The sequence below is a fragment of the Echeneis naucrates genome, chromosome 15 (assembly GCF_900963305.1).
Source record: "Echeneis naucrates chromosome 15, fEcheNa1.1, whole genome shotgun sequence".
NCBI lineage: Eukaryota > Metazoa > Chordata > Actinopteri > Carangiformes > Echeneidae > Echeneis > Echeneis naucrates.
In genome coordinates, this window is record NC_042525.1 from 9,065,862 (window position 1) to 9,082,945 (window position 17,084).

The following is a 17,084-nucleotide window of genomic DNA, read 5'->3' on the forward strand; positions in this document are numbered from 1 at the left end:
TTCAAACGCTCTTTCTTAATAGAGCTGATCCCAGATTCCGGTGTAGGTGCAGTCGTTAGTGAGAATGAAAACTGAAGCACCGTGAAGCACCGTGACCACTATTAATTAGGAGGGTTGATTATTTGTACCGACCAAACCGGAAGCGGAGCCAAAAATGCCCACGTGGCTATCCTCCTCTCCCTTACAGTAAATAATAGTTCTGCCGCATTAGTCGAAGTTATCATTAAACTCCACAGTAGCAACCGACCACCATTATATAGTGCTGCGGGTGGGCGGAGCCTAACAGCTGGACTCTCTGGAGTGTCTCGTGGCGGCGAAACAACTAGACTGACTGCACGTGAGCGCGAGGCTCCGCACGCACCGCCGGGACGTCGGAGGGAAGGAGTCCGTACAGACCTCAGACCCGCTCCGTCCGCCGAGGCACCGGAGGAGCCGGAGTCCGCTCTGCGCCCTCCACATTCCCCCTAAAACAGCCCAAAACCTGGAGGCGAACACGGAGAAACAAGGTGAGCAGCCGCCGTGTTGTGTTCCTCTGTGATGCTGCAAAGAAGCCAGTAAGCGTCTGAAGGGATGTTGACCCGTCAGGAATAACACCTGAGATTGCTCTGTTTGCCAACATGCTTCTTAAATTAGCTGATGTTTGGGTTAAGGGTCTCAAAACAATTGATTTAAACACTCAGATGTGCTCATCAGTCCAGGCCAAACAGAACAGCTGTACTGAAGCAATGTTGTGTTAGATTGCAGTTTTTTTTAATAAAGCCCATAAAGAGCTTCAAACCGAACCCAAATGTCGACAGTCTGTTTCAGCTTCTTTTTGGCATATTTGATAGTAAACTTGGCCAAAATACGCTTTAGCTTGTAAACTGTAAAGACTTCAGTTGGCTGTAGTTGCTTTTCCTACATTTTTCCTAAACAAGCTATTTCGAAGCGGTCAAGGGCAAATTACAACGGGCATTATTCATTTCATACAAGCTGCATTCCTCTGGAATTACAATTCATTTGTACTACAGAGTCTTACGCTGATGATTGCTTGTTCGATGAGTAGGCTGATGATCCTGACCTTACTCACTTCCCATCTCCTCTCACCAGCAGCCAAAAGGCCTCACCTGGCGCGATGGTGTCCCATCTACCACCTTCTATCAAGAACATGAGCCAATGCAGATGTCAGTCACACTCAGTTAAATGTTAGTACTACTTGAGCAGATATCGCTCGGCTGGCCGAAGAGGAAAAAGAAGAAAGAGACGGTTGGAGGTGCTGGAAGATGTCTCTCTGGATGATACTGCCTGTTAGCCTCCCAGCTCTGACCATCACTGGGATATGGGTCGTGTAAGTGTGTAACTTTTATGCTTAAAAGCTCAAAATCTCATAACCAATTACCTTTTGAAGCCAACTGAGGCCAAAATATTTTTTTTTAATTTTTCTGCTGCCCCAGTAGCATGGAGTGATGAATTCGATTTTGTGGATGCAGTTACATTTTGGCAAAATTCACAGAAAAATTGTATTTTATATAGCATTTCCTGCATTGTTTTTCGCAAAATGTACTGGCTATTTATTTTAGATACTACCACACACAAAGAGAAAATGCTTTCTGACCACCTAATTTATTTCATATAGGATTCTTAGTTTTTATCTCCATATGTTCCACATTAACATCATGCACTTATAGTTTACAGAAGCCAAGTTTGGCCCACTATAGCAATCAATATAAACCAGTTTTCTGCTTAATAGACCATAAAAACAAGTTTCACATTCCTTTTTCTGCATTCTTATCTATTTTCAGATTGTCCTTTGCTATGAATACAAAATAAGAAAACTGTAATAAGATTAGAATTTTTATATCTGAGCTACTTTTTAAAAATTCAGTAGCTCAGTGCATGTAACAAAAAATTTATAGGATATGATCACGAGAAAACAGATTACACACTGTCACATACAAACTTTTGATACCACAGCCTTTTCTTTGAGGAAACTAGTATTGCACATTTACTCTGAATTCCTGGGAGCCATGGCAATTGCATGTGGATTAATTCTCTCCAGGAAGGTTCTGGGATTATCACCCCTCTCTGAAAATCGAGACATGCGGGTTCGCAGTGTAGCCTAATTATCTGCAGTACAGTATCTGAGCAGATGAATGGCAGAAAAAAGAGTGAGCACCTCCTAGTTGTGTCAGAGCTGACAGGTCTCCTCTCTGCTCTGTTATTACTTTGGGAGGAAGAATGTAAACCCCAAGGGGAGAGAGACAGACGGCCCAGTTCCAAGCTGTCGTCGTCCTGTATTTAGGCTATGTGCTACATTAGTGACAAACTGCATGGGAAGAAAGCAGTCTAATCAAATGCTAAAACTGACACCCCACCTCATACACCGCTTACTGTTTGTGAACATGCCTCCTCCTCAGTCCTATCAGTTTTGAGGTTTTAATTTAGAGTAGCGCGAATGTTCAAAAACATGAAGGTTAAATCAGTGCCAGCATTTCACATTTCTTTGTTGTTTTGGCATGCATTTCTGAGTAAAGATGCGAAATGCTGCTGACTTTGTGTCCCTTTAAATCCCTTTACTTCCTGTTACCTTGACAAGGGTCCCTTGTTACTAAGAGCAGTCTTTTTCTGGACTGGTGGAATGTCAGAGGATGTGATATGTTGCGCAATTCTCATTCACTGTGGATAACTGCATGGGAGTAAGGTAAACAGTGGAAGGGGGTTATTCAAGACTGTAAGCAGAATTTTCACTCAGCATCTGGTGGCCATACCCAGAGTGCAAAAGGTCTGGGTGGATCCAGAGGAAGGCACAGACTTATGCCCACCCAAGAGTCTTGGCTCGGATTATTTAGCTGATCTTCTATAAGTTAAGGAATGTGTTTGAGTTTCAGTGTGGCTCCATTCTAGATGTGAGCAGCACTTCTTGCTGTTTAGATTGTAAATAATTGTAGCATTTTGCAACCAGACAAAGAAGCTTAGAATATACTGGCAAAATACACTTAAAGCCTATGCATCACACCCTTTCCTGTGGCTTCCTATGTTATTTTTCCTCGGCTTTTGAGAATTTTCACTGTCTATACCAGTTTTTTTCCATGGAAGGCTTCTTAAATGTTCTTTGTCGAATCCTAAATAAGAAAAACGTGGTCTGTTCCACCTATACATTGCCCAGAGGCATACAATTACAGTTTACAACCACTGCTGAGCTGTGATAGAGGTCTAATTATGTAAACAAACCTATTATTACTTAGCCTCCTCCAAGCACAGAATGCACTAGTGTAGATTCATGGACAGCTCAAAAGACTTCCCTCCCAGTGTTGCAGTGTTGTTATTATAGCTCTGGAAATTGACCAAATATGTGAAAATACACTTTAGCTTGTAAACTGTAAAGACTTCAGTTGGCTGTAGTTGCTTTTCCTACATTTTTCCTAATGATGTCCCTTGGTAACTCACTGCATTTGTTTTCATCGTGTTGGTGTCAGTGTAATGTAGTTAACTGACTCAGAGGTGGAGCTCTGGCAAGCTTGTACCTGACGTCCATATTCCACTCATGCCGGTGTGTTTCCCCAGTAAATTATGCAGGAGAAGGGCCATTTGCAGACAACATGTCTAGCTTATATGACTTTTACATGGTGATTCACAAAACCTAATGCCATCCAATCACCAGCCAAGTGCTGCCTTCCTCTACAGCATTTGGTCAATATCTGACGTATGTTATTCTGATGTAGAACAGATGAAGAAAACTTGTTTTTGTGAACATGATTCACAAATAGACACCATACTGCTTTTTCTAACAGTAAGCATTTCTTTTGCCTTGTCTGCTATCAAAGTTAAATGGAGAGACTGGCAGTCACACACGTTGCTGTTTAATTTGTCCTTTTGATTGGAAGACTTGTGTTGGGTCTCTCTTAGTGTATGTAGTCTACCTAATAGGTGAATTTTAAAAAATAAGCATTGCTTAATGGCAAGCATCTAATATTTTCCACTTTCTTTGTCATGAATAAAGTGCTTTTTACTTCCAGTTAATCTTGATGCAACATTTTCATGACAAATGTATACCCTTGCTTGTTATTAAGTGTGTGTGTGTGTGTGTGTGTGTGTGTGTGTGTGTGTGTGTGTGTGTGTGTGTGTGTGTGTGTGTGTGTGTGTGTGTGTGTGTGTGTGTGTGTGTGTGTGTGTGTGTGTGTGTGTGTGTGTGTGTGTGTGTGTGTGTGTGCGCGTTTCTTAATGATATATCTCTGTTCTTCAAGGGCTGCTTTGTGACTATGACGCTATCAGTCCTGGAAACATTAATTGATACTTAACCTCATCCTGAACTAAAACTGCTTTCAGGAGGACAGATAGTCTCTGTGTCTGTCTCCCTCTGTCTCTTTTTGTTTGTCTGGCCCTCCTTCATTATCTGCTAGTTAAAAATATTGCTTTGATCAGTCTGTGGGTGTTTGTGTATCTGCATGAATAATAAGGATATACAGCAACCGTTGATTTTCCTTCCTGAGCTGCCCATGTCCCCTTCAAGATGTTCATCCTGAAATACAGGATACAAAGAATAACCACCTGTAATTGTTTCGATTGATTTTTACAATTTAAAGAAGCACCATTTGGCAGCACGGATGTTCGAGCGGTTAGTGCTCATGACCAGGTGCTGCATGTCATTGACCTCTCGCTCACCACTTCCTGTCGGTTTCTCTGCCACTTGCTTTCATTAGAATAAAGGAAAAAGAGCCTAAAAATTATGCTTTAACAAGGCACAGTTTGATGTATTTATATTCCAAAGTTTCTTCAGCACATTTGACTTTATTCTTCATACTGAGATGGTTTCATTTTCCTTCATAACTCACAATATTGGACATTTTAGTGTTTAGTATTTTGAACTTAGACCCACTGGATGACAATATTTGCTAAATGTCAAAAATACAGTTTGACAGCAAGGCACATCATTAAATAGGCTTTCACACTGGCACATTTGGGGTTGATGTTATTCTTTTATTCTATTTTGGCTAATCGTAGTTCCTTTCTTTCAGGTATGCCATGGCCCTGTACAACCAGCATGTCTGCCCTGTTGATAACTGGTATGTTGCTTAATATATTGTATGCCTCATCATTACCTCTGCTGAACCTTATACACCGCACACAAATCAAGCCTTGTAATCTTACTGTCATTGTCAGCAAGTTTCCAAACCTTTCTCTAGCAATTACATCTGTTGGCATGTTAGTCACCTCAGACACACCTCTCCCTCAGCTCCTACACCCCAAAAAATGAATCAGACTTAATGAACACAGATCTAAACATTGTTTTCTGTCAGTGATCAGATGAACTCGGATTTGTTTGGGACAAGCTCTGGTTAATCCCTACCCGCAGAGCTACTATGCGATGACACAGTGGTTCTCTGCTACTTTGATTCAAAATTCCTAAACACAAAAGAAAGCTCCCATACAATCACACTCAAAGAATTGCAATTACTGTTGTTGTACAAGGATGTAAAAACCAAAAAAGTAACTGTATCACAAAATTTCATAATTTATCCAGATATGAGTACTGTACATTTGCTTTGGTGGTAATTTTTTTTTATAAAAGTTTAAGTTTTAATAACATTTCCACAACTTAAAAAAATTAATGCCATTTTGTTCCACATGTTTTTCTGCATGCTACTACTGGACATTGCACTTCCTTGTTTTCATGTGTGTTTGTGTGTTCATGCATTGTTGATGTTCCAGGTTGTACAACCAATCATGTGAAGAGGAGCTTTATTTGCAGAGTGGGCCAACCTTGTGCTGCACGCTAGACAATGTACCTCTCATCAGGTCAGTGAGAGTCCCACCCTTAACCTCTCCCTTCCTCTCCTCTGTCTGTCCCTCTGTCTCTTTGTATTTTCTGACTGCTGGTTACAAAAAAACAGGAACACTGCCCCATTGTTTTATGTGTCGCCTGTTGGCACATTGTAAAAAGTAAGGCAGTTTCAAGGAGACAGTTTTCCTGAACGGAATGCACACACGTGACTGTGTGTGCATTCTGAAAATAACTTGGTGCTGAAATATCCTGCTGCCACCGTGGCAGCTTAAAGCAGAAGCGTGGGTCTACTTTTGACCTTGTAAACACTAACACACACACACACACACACACACAGAGGAGTTGGCTCAGTTGGGAGGAAAGACACTCCCGCCGTCTTGTTTAGCTTTTTGGTCCACATCAAAGTCGAGTTGTAGAGTAAATACTGTGGTCTGCATAAGAAATGTGGAGGAAAGAAAAGTAAATAAATCACTGCACACATGTTTGTCTAAATGCAGAAGACATTTAACTTAACTATTAGAACTATATGTTCACCTACAGATAGAAACTTAGCCATGTTAGACATGTCTAAATGTTGCAGAGTAATATATAATATATATATTTATGTGTGTGCATGTATGTGTGCGTGTGTGCAGACAGCTGAGAAAATATTTGTAGGTAGCCTTTTCTTCCTACAATTGTTACTCATTCCTAGAAGAGGCCCAGTATATAGTAGGTGAAAAAAAATAAAAAAAAGGCTGAAAGAAGTGTGGTCCTACCCCTCGCTGCATTTATAACCACATGCTATATTTCATAGTTGCAAATGTGGGAGGTGAATTAGAGCAAGTGTAGCTGTGACGTTTCAGTAGGGTATTCTACATGATTTCTCTAATTTATTTCTATGTGCTCTCTCTTGCAGTAAATGTGGGACTCTCCCCCCTGAGAGTTGCTTCTTCAGCCTTATCTGTAGCACAGGCTCATTCATGGGTAAGGCATCAGACGCTCACACATTTAATACACAAGCAATGTTTCACAACTTTGCTCTCACAATCATTTTCACTGAATAGTTCCTCTTAGAAAAAGCTGCCCTGCCATATTGTATTCTTTCATCACCGACCAATACAGTAGTGTAAGATATATGTTAATACCAGTGGTAAAGCAAGATATTAGGGCTCAACAAAAGTAGGTTAAGTTGATCTGGCATGTAGTTGTACAACAGGCTATTGTAAAAAAAAAAAAAAAAAAATACATTGGTGATTAGCTTCTTAGCCTATTGATTTATGCTTTACTTTGTAGATCATGCCTGCTAGAGTAGGTGCAGGGGTTCACTCATATCTGGGATAACGTGGACTCGGTGAACTGTTTACTGCCTCGGAAATATTCTCCTCATTTTTATCCCAGTTCCCAACTTTTTTTTTGCCAGTGTACACACAAAGTTTCAAAGACAATACATGTATTCTTCCTCTGCATACCTCCTGTGGGAGAGAATTCGGCTGAGTGTTTGGGTTGAAATATATCCCCATGTGGGGACAGCAGGGTTTATTTAACTGTGAGGTGTGGTGTGGACGAGGTGACTTTTGTGGGAATATGTACTTGTGTGAGTGTACATGAGCTGTTCAGTCATGTCTATGAAAGCAAAAGCAAGTATGTGCTTATGACAGCAGGCATTTTAATGCCATGTGACTTCAGTAGTAGCATAAAAATTGTGTATTTGGACCAATGTTTGTCAGTTTTTGAGGCAGAGCTCTTCTTCCACTCCTTAGTTAACAGAAAAGGAGTAAAATTCTGAGAGGGCAGCTTTTTGGAAAGCACTCAAAGCTGGGACACAAGCACACTGTCTTCATGTAAACTTACTCCTATTGTTTAACTGTCAGACAGCAGCTTGTCCTGACCTTTTGAGGCCAGCTGTAGGTCAGCGATGCTGCTTACTCATCAAACATGTAACCCATACGGTGAAAGATCCAGTGAGCTCAGCGTGACATGAATGTCCAAAAAAATATGCCAGAAAAAAGCCCACACAGATTGGCTTGTACAGTGTACAACATTAAAAGATAAATGTTGAAACGTGGATTTTCTCCTGGAGAGTAATGGGGAAAATCTTTGTCTAGAACTTTCAAGCCAAGGTTTTCGTCATCTTAGGTAAATCCCAGCATGTTGGAACATGCTCATTTTTTATGATGGAAACGTCATTTTGCAGAAACACTGTTGGAAAGATCCACAGCCTGCCAGTGTGCAGCAGGGACAGAGATACTCTGATCTAATTAAACTGCAGCCCACTTTCTTCCTTCAGTACCACAGTATGTTTTCCATTTCCAAAAAGACAAGATTGTCTACTAGCCTGGAGACGCTGTTTATTTTTCCGTGATTGTTGCAATAAGCACTTTGCCAAGATTTTAGTGGCGAAGGAAGAGAGGGCAGCACACACAATCGAAAACACACACTGTAGGTTGGGCTTAAGGACCTGAAGAACAACAATGTTATACTTCATATGACTCACGTTAGATTCAACCACCCATCCTGTATACATAGCATTTGTTTTAGCAATGTTAATCTGTATGCTTCTCTTTAACTTAACATACAAATAGATATTTATTTATATAATAAATCATACTTCACATTAAATTTAGGTTTGAAGTATTCATTGTAATTATCTTAAGTATTTTAGCGCTTTATTTTTGTATTACATAAACAAAATAGTTAACCTGTAGTCCAAAATCCATTCACCCTTCCAATATACTACTTATCCCTTGAGGATCAAGCCAGGATGCCTTTTCTTATAGTAAGAGTTAAGACTTTAAACAGTTAATGAACTGAAATTTAGCATATGTGGATAAAGACCTGTTACCCAATAATTTCCACCACACAAATTCAGTTCCCTCATAATAGTTTCTGGTCAACACACGAAGGCCACATTGGCCTTGTTATTCTGTCAGGCTCCTCTTTTCCGCTCAACCCCTCAGTCCCGCGTTCACCAAGCCCACTCAACCTTTGACAAGCACCAGCCGGGAGAACCTAACAAAGAGTAACCAAGCGGGGGTCACCTCTTGAGTGCAACAACAATGCCCCAGTCACAGTCCATTAGCACATCAGCAGTCATCTGTTTCATGTACTGTATTCCGTTTCTCTTCCCCTTTTATTCTTATGCAAGACTACAACCAACCCCCACTCCTGTTTTCTTTCCATTTTCCCGCCATTTCCCTCCCATATACCCAATCGTTAGGCGGAGCAATTTGACTTACTGTAATTTTCAATCACCTTCCAAGGAAATCTTCCAGTTTGTGGCTAAATGGGATCTAGGAGTGTTTAGATTCAACTAAACACAGGGACTGTGAAATAACAGGCTTTTCAAGCACTATCTGGACCGTTCAGTGTATTTCACTCTACCAGCACAGTGATTTTAGATTCTGTATCTCCTTGTTTGTCTCTCTTTCTGTAGTTATGGTGATTGTGCTGCTCCGTTATGCCCATGTCATTGAGAAGCACCAAAACTGTGTTCTCAACACGGCGAGTCTCTCCACAGGCTGGATCTGTGCTGCTGGACTCATCATGGTGGGCAACTTCCAGGTATGGTGACCCAGTTTATCACCCAGTGAAATAATCAGATGTGAAGCGCAAAAAAAACAAATTCACACTCAATTATGAAAAAAAAGTCTAAGAAAGCAGTAACAGGAATTGAAATGGTTTCCTACATCAGTTTGGGTTTAGTAGTTTTAGGTTTTAACTGCTCATCAGCCGAAACCCCACTGTTCTGTCAGACAGTGAAGTGTTAAGACTTAGAATGAAGAGACCCAACCCGAATTCCTGCCTTTAGATATTTGTTCTTTCTTCAAGTTTTAAATATTTGGACCACTGGCTGGACGCCTAGACCAGACTGTGTGTGTGGAAATGAGTTATGAGTAGCATTAATGAATCACCCTTAGTCTTTTGATTGATTTTTATTTATTTTTTTTTTATTTTCTGTACCCCTCCATAGTTTCAGTCTTTTGGTGCCTCTGCCTGAATTTGATGCTTTAATGGAGAGTACAGTTGGCTGCTTTATAAACGGTCATCTTGAATACTCTTTTTTTTCTTAATTAGTTAAGACCTTAGTTAGGCTCTTGTGTTGACATGGATAGCTTTCTAGTCACCTCAGAGTCGATGTGCAGTTGATGCTCTGACCTGAGCCCTGCATTCACCATCTGATGATGGCACATGGAGCCTGAAAATATAACATTAGCTTTAAGATTCACTGGTTTAAGATGGCTTTGTTATTTAGGAGTGACTATAAATATTTCGCCTTTCATCCATTCTTTGTTTTGCGATCTTATCATAAACAATTTACCATGTAGTCTCCGGGGAAAATATGCATAGTTAGATGATAACTGAATGATCCATGTGGCACAGTCACGAGGAGCGCAGTACAGGAATGTCGTCTTCACCTATTTACTGTCCCTCCTCTGGGCCTCTGCTCTGCAGATCGAGGAGGTATTTTATGGTAAGAGCCAGGGGGAAGTGAGTCATCAAGTCTGGCCATGCATGGAGCAGACCAGGGCAGACAGGGTGTGTGTAGCAGAGGCCCCATCTATAACCAATCACAGGCCTGGACCCTGCTGCTCACAGACTCACATCTCTTACAACCGGGCACATTCCATTGGGATGGAAATAGAGATGTCATTGATAGTGAATAAACTATGAAAACCATATTACATAATAAATATCCTGCTGCAAAATGATACACGAACATTGGGGCACAGCATTTGCAGACAAACATGCAAGGAACCAGACAGATCAAAGAGGGAAAGCATCAAAAACACTACATGGATGCTCAGCCCACTGCTTCAGTTTGTAGCTGCATGTTACATAAGACTTTGGCAGCACAGCTGTGGTGTGGTCACTGGGGCTATTACTGTCAGATGGTGAGAACAGTACATAAAAAAGGATCGTTGCCACACAGAGGTCTGTAGGTGTGTCAGAGCTAGGCCCAATACTGCAGCTAGAAGGCAGAGGGTCAGAAAAGCTCAAACAACAAATAAACAAAAAAATTTCCAGACCCAATAACTGAGCACACCTTCAGAAAGGCATTTCTATACTCAGCCACAAACCTGCAGCCAATGGGCAGTTAGGTTAGCCTAGCATAAAAAGAAAAGGAGAAAAAAGGAAATCACTAGACTGCATCTGCTTGAAAGTAATAAAGTCTGCCTTTTAGCACCTGCAAAGTTCACTGGTTAAATTATTCTTATGCCTCTGTGGTTTTCTTCAAAATACTAAAATGTTCCTTTGATATTTCTAATATAATTTATGTGGAGTATACGTGAAAGATGAAATATGTCAGACCAAATGCCCAAAAAATACATTGTTTGGTGGTAGCTGAATACAGGCTTAACTCATGCATATATCTAATTAAATGTATTCAGGCTCTATGTGCAAGACCACTTTATTTACATATCATGGTGTTTTTGATACCTTTAGTTATAGACAGTTATTAATTGTACAGTCAGTTGCAGTCACAGCCATGTGCCTGGTTCGCTGTGGTGTGTTTTAAACAGTTCACCTCAAGTTATGTTTCTTTTCCAGAAAGTGAATTGCGAGTGAATGTCAGTTGGGCTTGTTGCCACATGCACATCCACACTCTCCTTTTCCCTGCGCAGACATTTAACTTCCTCCATCATCATCATATGAACCACCATCGTCACCACAGATGTATTCAAACACGGAATACACACATCCAAACTGCACACAAGTTGACATTTGTGACCAGCTTTCTTCTCTTGGCAGTGTGAGCTCTGCTGACTCCAGTGTCACACTGCGAACACCATTACTATTCATGTATGCAGGGAGCTGCCATCAGTGTCAGCCTTCAGGAACTGATTTATCAGGCTGGCTTTGCTTAGTCATCAGACTGCATTTTACATGAGGACCTTTACTGCAGGAGATCATGCCTGAGACCTTTAGCAATTAAACAAAAGGACAACTGGATTTTTTTGTTCCGTACTTTTTAGATCCTTGGAAACATCTTAAATTTGAACAAAAATAGTTTTTGAAGATCTGCTGCAATAAATGTATTGTTAGTATTTTAACCCTTATAAGTTAAGACTTAATAGGATTTAAAGTAAGAGGAATAAGATTTATTTTTCTTCCACAAGAGCAAATCAACTGTAAAAAGCTTATTCCAGTTTTACTTAATCAATCAATGACTTAGTTATTCACCAGTGGGACAGTTGGTACTTAGCAGTGGGATATGAACAGAATACAAAAATACCTAAATAAAACAAGTTATGAAACTCTGTCTGATATAGCTGTCAGTGTAAAAGCATTCCTTAACATTAAATTAATAACTTTAAGAATATTGGGGATAGTGGAGCTGCAGGAGACCTAGTGAGGGAATCACCGCTGTAAATAAAAACAAGTAGCTGTGCTCTCTCGTAGCTTCACTCACAGATCCAGGGGTATCAGACGCAGATCTCATATTGCTCTGTAAACTTTTCATAATGAACTGTCTGGAACTCGTACTTTGTCACTTCAAGGATTAGCCTACTACACAAGAATGTTCAAAATGTATTAGCTGGGTCAATGGACGAATGGCTTAGAAGCCAAAACGAAATAACTTCTAGGCTGTTGCCCTTATGATCCCTAAGAATTATGCAGCGCTGAGGAACATTGTTTCTGCACCCTCGAGTTTTATCTGTTTTGATCAGTACATTTGAGCTGTGTGTGTGTGTATCCTGCGTTGGGAGCTGTAGTCACATGCTCCTGAGCAGCTCCTTTGTGCATTGTTTCTTACCGCTCTTGTGACCAGCAAGGAAAAGGAGGCGTTCTGTTGTGTGCTTGCTGCTGTCATTTCCTACATATCACTCTCTGCTTTTCACTTATAATAGCACTTTTCAAGAAAAAGTCTAAGAGGCTCAGGACAATGTGTTACACAACAATGCGTATGTGGAGTCAACAGCTTCATGTAGAAGCTGTCTGATGTTGCCACCCTTTCTGATCTTACCCATGTGGTGTTTTTCTTTTCATATCAGCTGCTAGACTGCTGTATGGTCGCTCTCTTTTTTGCAATCGCTCCTTCTCACTCACCTTCTCCTCTTGTTTTCTTTCCTGTATGACAGGTGGATAATGCCAAAGTTCTCCACTATGTCGGAGCGGGCATCGCCTTTCCCACTAGTATGCTGTTTGTGTGCCTGCAGTCTGCGCTGACTTATCGCCTGGCCAAGACTCAGGGGGAGTACAACGTGGCCCACCTCCGGCTCTGCATGACCCTGCTGGCCTTTGTAGCCTTGGTGCTCAGTATCCTGAACGCTGTCTGACAGATGGCAGCCTTTGAGGCTGTCAAATGCATCAAAGTAGAGTGTAATGCTGCCAGCCTCTAGATTATATCACAGCAGTATTAACTGTCAAATCTTTAGTGTTTATGGAACATTCTTCCAGCTTGATTTAAAGATCCATAAAGAGCATCTTCTCAAAATTTTTTTCGGGAAGGTTTAGATGAACACATTTGTATTAATCTAATGTCTAAGTAATCAACATAATGTATCAAATTGAACTAAAAGCACAAAAAGCGGTGTCACCCATCAATACACCATGAAAATATGTGCACAATCGACTTCTTTTCAAAATGCTCAGTTTCTTATTAAGTGTTACAATAACTGGATTGATAATTTTACAGCAGCCAGAGAGTTCGTCCTGAGGTCAGTTGGACCACTGACAGTGTGGAAACTTGACCGGCCCAAACTGCTGCTCAGGGATTCAGTGCTGTTTTACTGTCCTTAACCATGTTCACAGGTGGTGTGTTTTTCTGCCAGGAGAGCTTTGTCCTGCAACACGCATCAGCCATCTTTGAATGGGTGTTCTGCGTCATCATCATGCTGTTTTATGGGACATTTGCCTTTGAGTTCGCCAGCATGTCAGGAGACACCATGGTGGTGCTGGCCAGTGGAGGGAGCCCAGGACACGCTGGGAGGGATCACAAGGTGGATGCACTAGGAATGCACTCACAGCCACATCCACACCAACCTGAAAACATGTCCATACTGTAGCCCGTCGGAACATCCTAATGCCACACGGTGGGCTTGTTCATTCCTGTTGTGGAATGAATTTAACTATTCATTTTCAGCCACACTCCTCTAAAACTTTTAAATGATCCAGGCCAGTGCATCAGCAGCCATTGGCAGAGTGGATACCACTGTTTCAGTCCCAGGGGCATAGATCTGCTGCCACAGCGGAGCGCTCATCTTGCATTGAGCTTCGTTTCTCTAAAGAACTTGTTTGCATTTTGCACATTGCACAAGGTGTGAAACTACATACTCTTGCAACACAGTCCTGTCCTGTGTCTCCCCCCGATCCCGTAATCTGTCTCAACAAGTGGCCTTGGATGATTTCCACATCAGGTGACTGCCATGATGCTTTCATTGGGAAGCAGTGGAGGCTGCTGGACGGCCTGGATTATAGTATTGCAGTAGTGGGACAGCTGGAAAGAGAAGATGGAGTATGGGTGTTTTAGTGTCAGACTTTTTTTTTTCTCTCAAGAGAACGATGCATGCAATAAATTCAGAGAGTGAGAAGAGTAAATTGTTCTGTCAGTACTTGAGATAGAACTGATATTTTGCAATCAACCCTGCATAAAGCAATAATTTTGATATAAACAAATCTTACAACTGTAATACCGCTGAAAATTAACATCCTACAAGGATTCTACCCGTTTTTGTTTTTTTTTAAACTGGGGTAGATCGGCTATTTGGCAAGATACCAGAAGCTGGTTAACTGAGGCCAAAAGGAAAGTGAATAATCAACTCCAAGAATGATAATGTTGCTCTGTGTCTGCTGGATCTGTAAGTTAAAGATAACTTTGGTCAGTTTATTTTGAGGTCAAAAATCATTTAACACAGCTTTAAAATAAGAACCGTCAACGCAACTTATGTGTTCTAGGTACATTTTAAAGAATCAATGGCACTTACATCCAGAAAACATTGATGTCATGTGTCTGGATGTTTTGGATGACAGGCCATCATTATTTTCACTGAACACAGAACATCTGACCGATTTGGTGCCTCACAAATGCAAACCTTCAACTTTAGCATCAATACCCAGTATAAGCCTGAAACTTCAAACAGTATTTAATTCGGCTTTCCTTCTGTGGAGTCATAAATATGAGAGAGAGATGGCACAGTGTCCAGAGGCCAAATATGTACTGCGCTAATTCAACCCAGAGCACTGTGTTTATTGAGTTTCATGACGATGCATCACACGTGTTTCCAGGTTCGACCGTCAGAAGTCTGCATCTCATTATTCCTCAGCAAGGAGGCGCTGGTGGTTGCTTTACCTTCTTGCTTTTTCTTTTCTTTTTTTTGGGATCTCAGTGTTCTCCACAGCATGTTTGGCAAGAGTGGTGGCACAAAGGATGTGGGAAGGAATGATTTGTAAGATAAGACATAGCTGAGAGGACGTGTCCCGCCTGTGTTAGTGTGCAGCAGTAAGTGCCAAGTCTCCGTTTGCCAATGGCATCAGTGCTAAAACACAGATGGCCCTAACTTGTCATTCCCCTCAGTTTTGCTGTGATAGCGATGAAAGAAAGCGATGAGATGTGGACATGCATTGCGAGTTTGCGGAGGAGCAGGGAGAGAAGGTTGCATGAACACTTGTGAGTGCCAGGAAAGCAGATGTCTGGCACTACTAACTCATTGAGCTGACAACTGACTTCATATTTCTGATGTTTCTCTGCTGTGTGGCCTTATAGTTTGGTATCTCTGACTTCCTCTTTCCCTGAAATGGTGTGCTCTTCTGTAACAGGGTTACTGTTAATATTTTTAATGTTCAACAGTCAGTGTGATTTTTACTTTCTGGTGAAAAGTCAGAGAATACAGGTGGTTTACAGCAGTCACAGTCTTGTTTTTTGGCCTTGACAAGAAAGGGGATATCACTGTTTCATGCCACAACAGGCTACATGTTGGGCAGAGATTTTGTTAGTGCCAGTATTTTGAGTGAAAGGACTCAAAGGTTTTCACACGCAGTTCCACAATCTGTTAAAGCAGGACTGAAAGGTAGTAGCTTGCTCTTAGACTGAATGTATGATCACGCTCTATGAGACTGAACTGGAAAAGCTGTTGCAGACTGCTGTGTGGAATGAGTTGGAAGGTTGAACCAGCACCCGCTGCTGCACCACTGATCAGCTGCTTCACTCTGCTGGTCAAACATCTCATTGCATGTGAGTTTGTGTTGCAATCAGAGCTGATGCTCTGATGTGGCTTAGCTCACAGGAGGTTTTGCTCTTACTTGAAAAATTTAACATTTTTGCATCAACAGAAGAGAATAAATTTAGTCATTTCATTTACTAAGAACTCGGGACAAATAATGAGGAGCACATGTGGTTTTGGCTTTAGTTCAGCAGTGCTCTTCATGTCGCTCCACCTGGCGCCACCTTGAGGTAAATCCTGACCATGTGACCATACAGTTGTTTCACAATATGCATTCTTATGCTAATGAATGACAGTTCAGTTGTTGAACCAAATGATGGTGCTGCTCATGCTGCTTTAGCAAGAAATATTTTTTCATTACTCATTTATTAATGTGTTTTCATTATAGTTTATGCATGTTAGGTATCTATGTATGTTTCTGTTAAACTCTGCAAACCACAATTTACAACTTTACTTTTGCGTGGCCTGCTTGGCCTCTTCTGCATTTCATTTCTGCCATTTTTCCTCGTTTACTGATCTGTCTGATCTTTGCACTCAGGAAAATGTTATGACACCAGCTGCATTGATTGATTCAAAGCAGGATGAGCTGTTTTCTTCAGCCTTCTGTTGTCTTTGTTACAACTGAGTCCCTTTTATGTTCATGAGAATTTTTCATGTATATTTTCTTGTGTAGTTTCGGTGCAACTGCTATTTCACGGTTGCAGTACTGATGGTTAACCTTGATATAAGAGATTACTTTTGTTAATCAAGACTCCATAAAGCTTAAAAATAAACATTCCTGCATCGTTAGCTTGTGAGAATGCTTATGCTGCTCACGGAAATGTGGTTAAATATCTGCGAGACAAAAACAGCAAGTTAATACAGTCAGTAGATGATTAGTGAGAGCATTCTGGCAAACTAACTAGCATCTGTAAACCTCATGAAAATCTGTTGCTCCATTCCCAATTTCCTGTTTAAATGCAAAATACTCCCTTTGTGCCTTATGTATAATTTTATAATAATAAACCAAAGAGGTTTAGGTTGTAAATTCTATTTTGATGAGAAGTCATATGATTGTATATATATATGCCTTAATGTTTGAAAAAATAAAAATAAAAGAAGCTATTTGAATTTTGTTCTTCAGTCATGTTGCATCCAAAAAAAGTCTGAAAAGAGTACACATTTTTTTGATCTTGTTT

At 40.8% G+C, this 17,084-nt stretch overlaps 1 protein-coding gene across 2 annotated transcripts; it reads left to right on the plus strand.

The window, feature by feature from the left end:
* The first annotated feature begins 35 nt into the window (after positions 1–35).
* Positions 36–17,010, plus strand: LOC115055156 (transmembrane protein 150A). 2 transcript variants are annotated; one of them, XM_029520675.1, is made up of 8 exons: positions 36–506; positions 1,090–1,327; positions 4,995–5,042; positions 5,689–5,775; positions 6,660–6,727; positions 9,177–9,304; positions 12,826–13,003; positions 13,499–17,010. In XM_029520675.1, exons 2-8 carry the CDS (start codon positions 1,263–1,265, stop codon positions 13,750–13,752), a joined length of 828 nt encoding a protein of 275 aa, XP_029376535.1. In that variant the 5' UTR covers positions 36–506; positions 1,090–1,262; the 3' UTR covers positions 13,753–17,010. The 2 variants fall into 2 exon arrangements, with proteins under 2 accessions (XP_029376535.1, XP_029376536.1); XM_029520676.1 differs by having other exon boundaries at positions 1,093–1,327.
* The last annotated feature ends 74 nt before the right edge of the window (positions 17,011–17,084 follow it).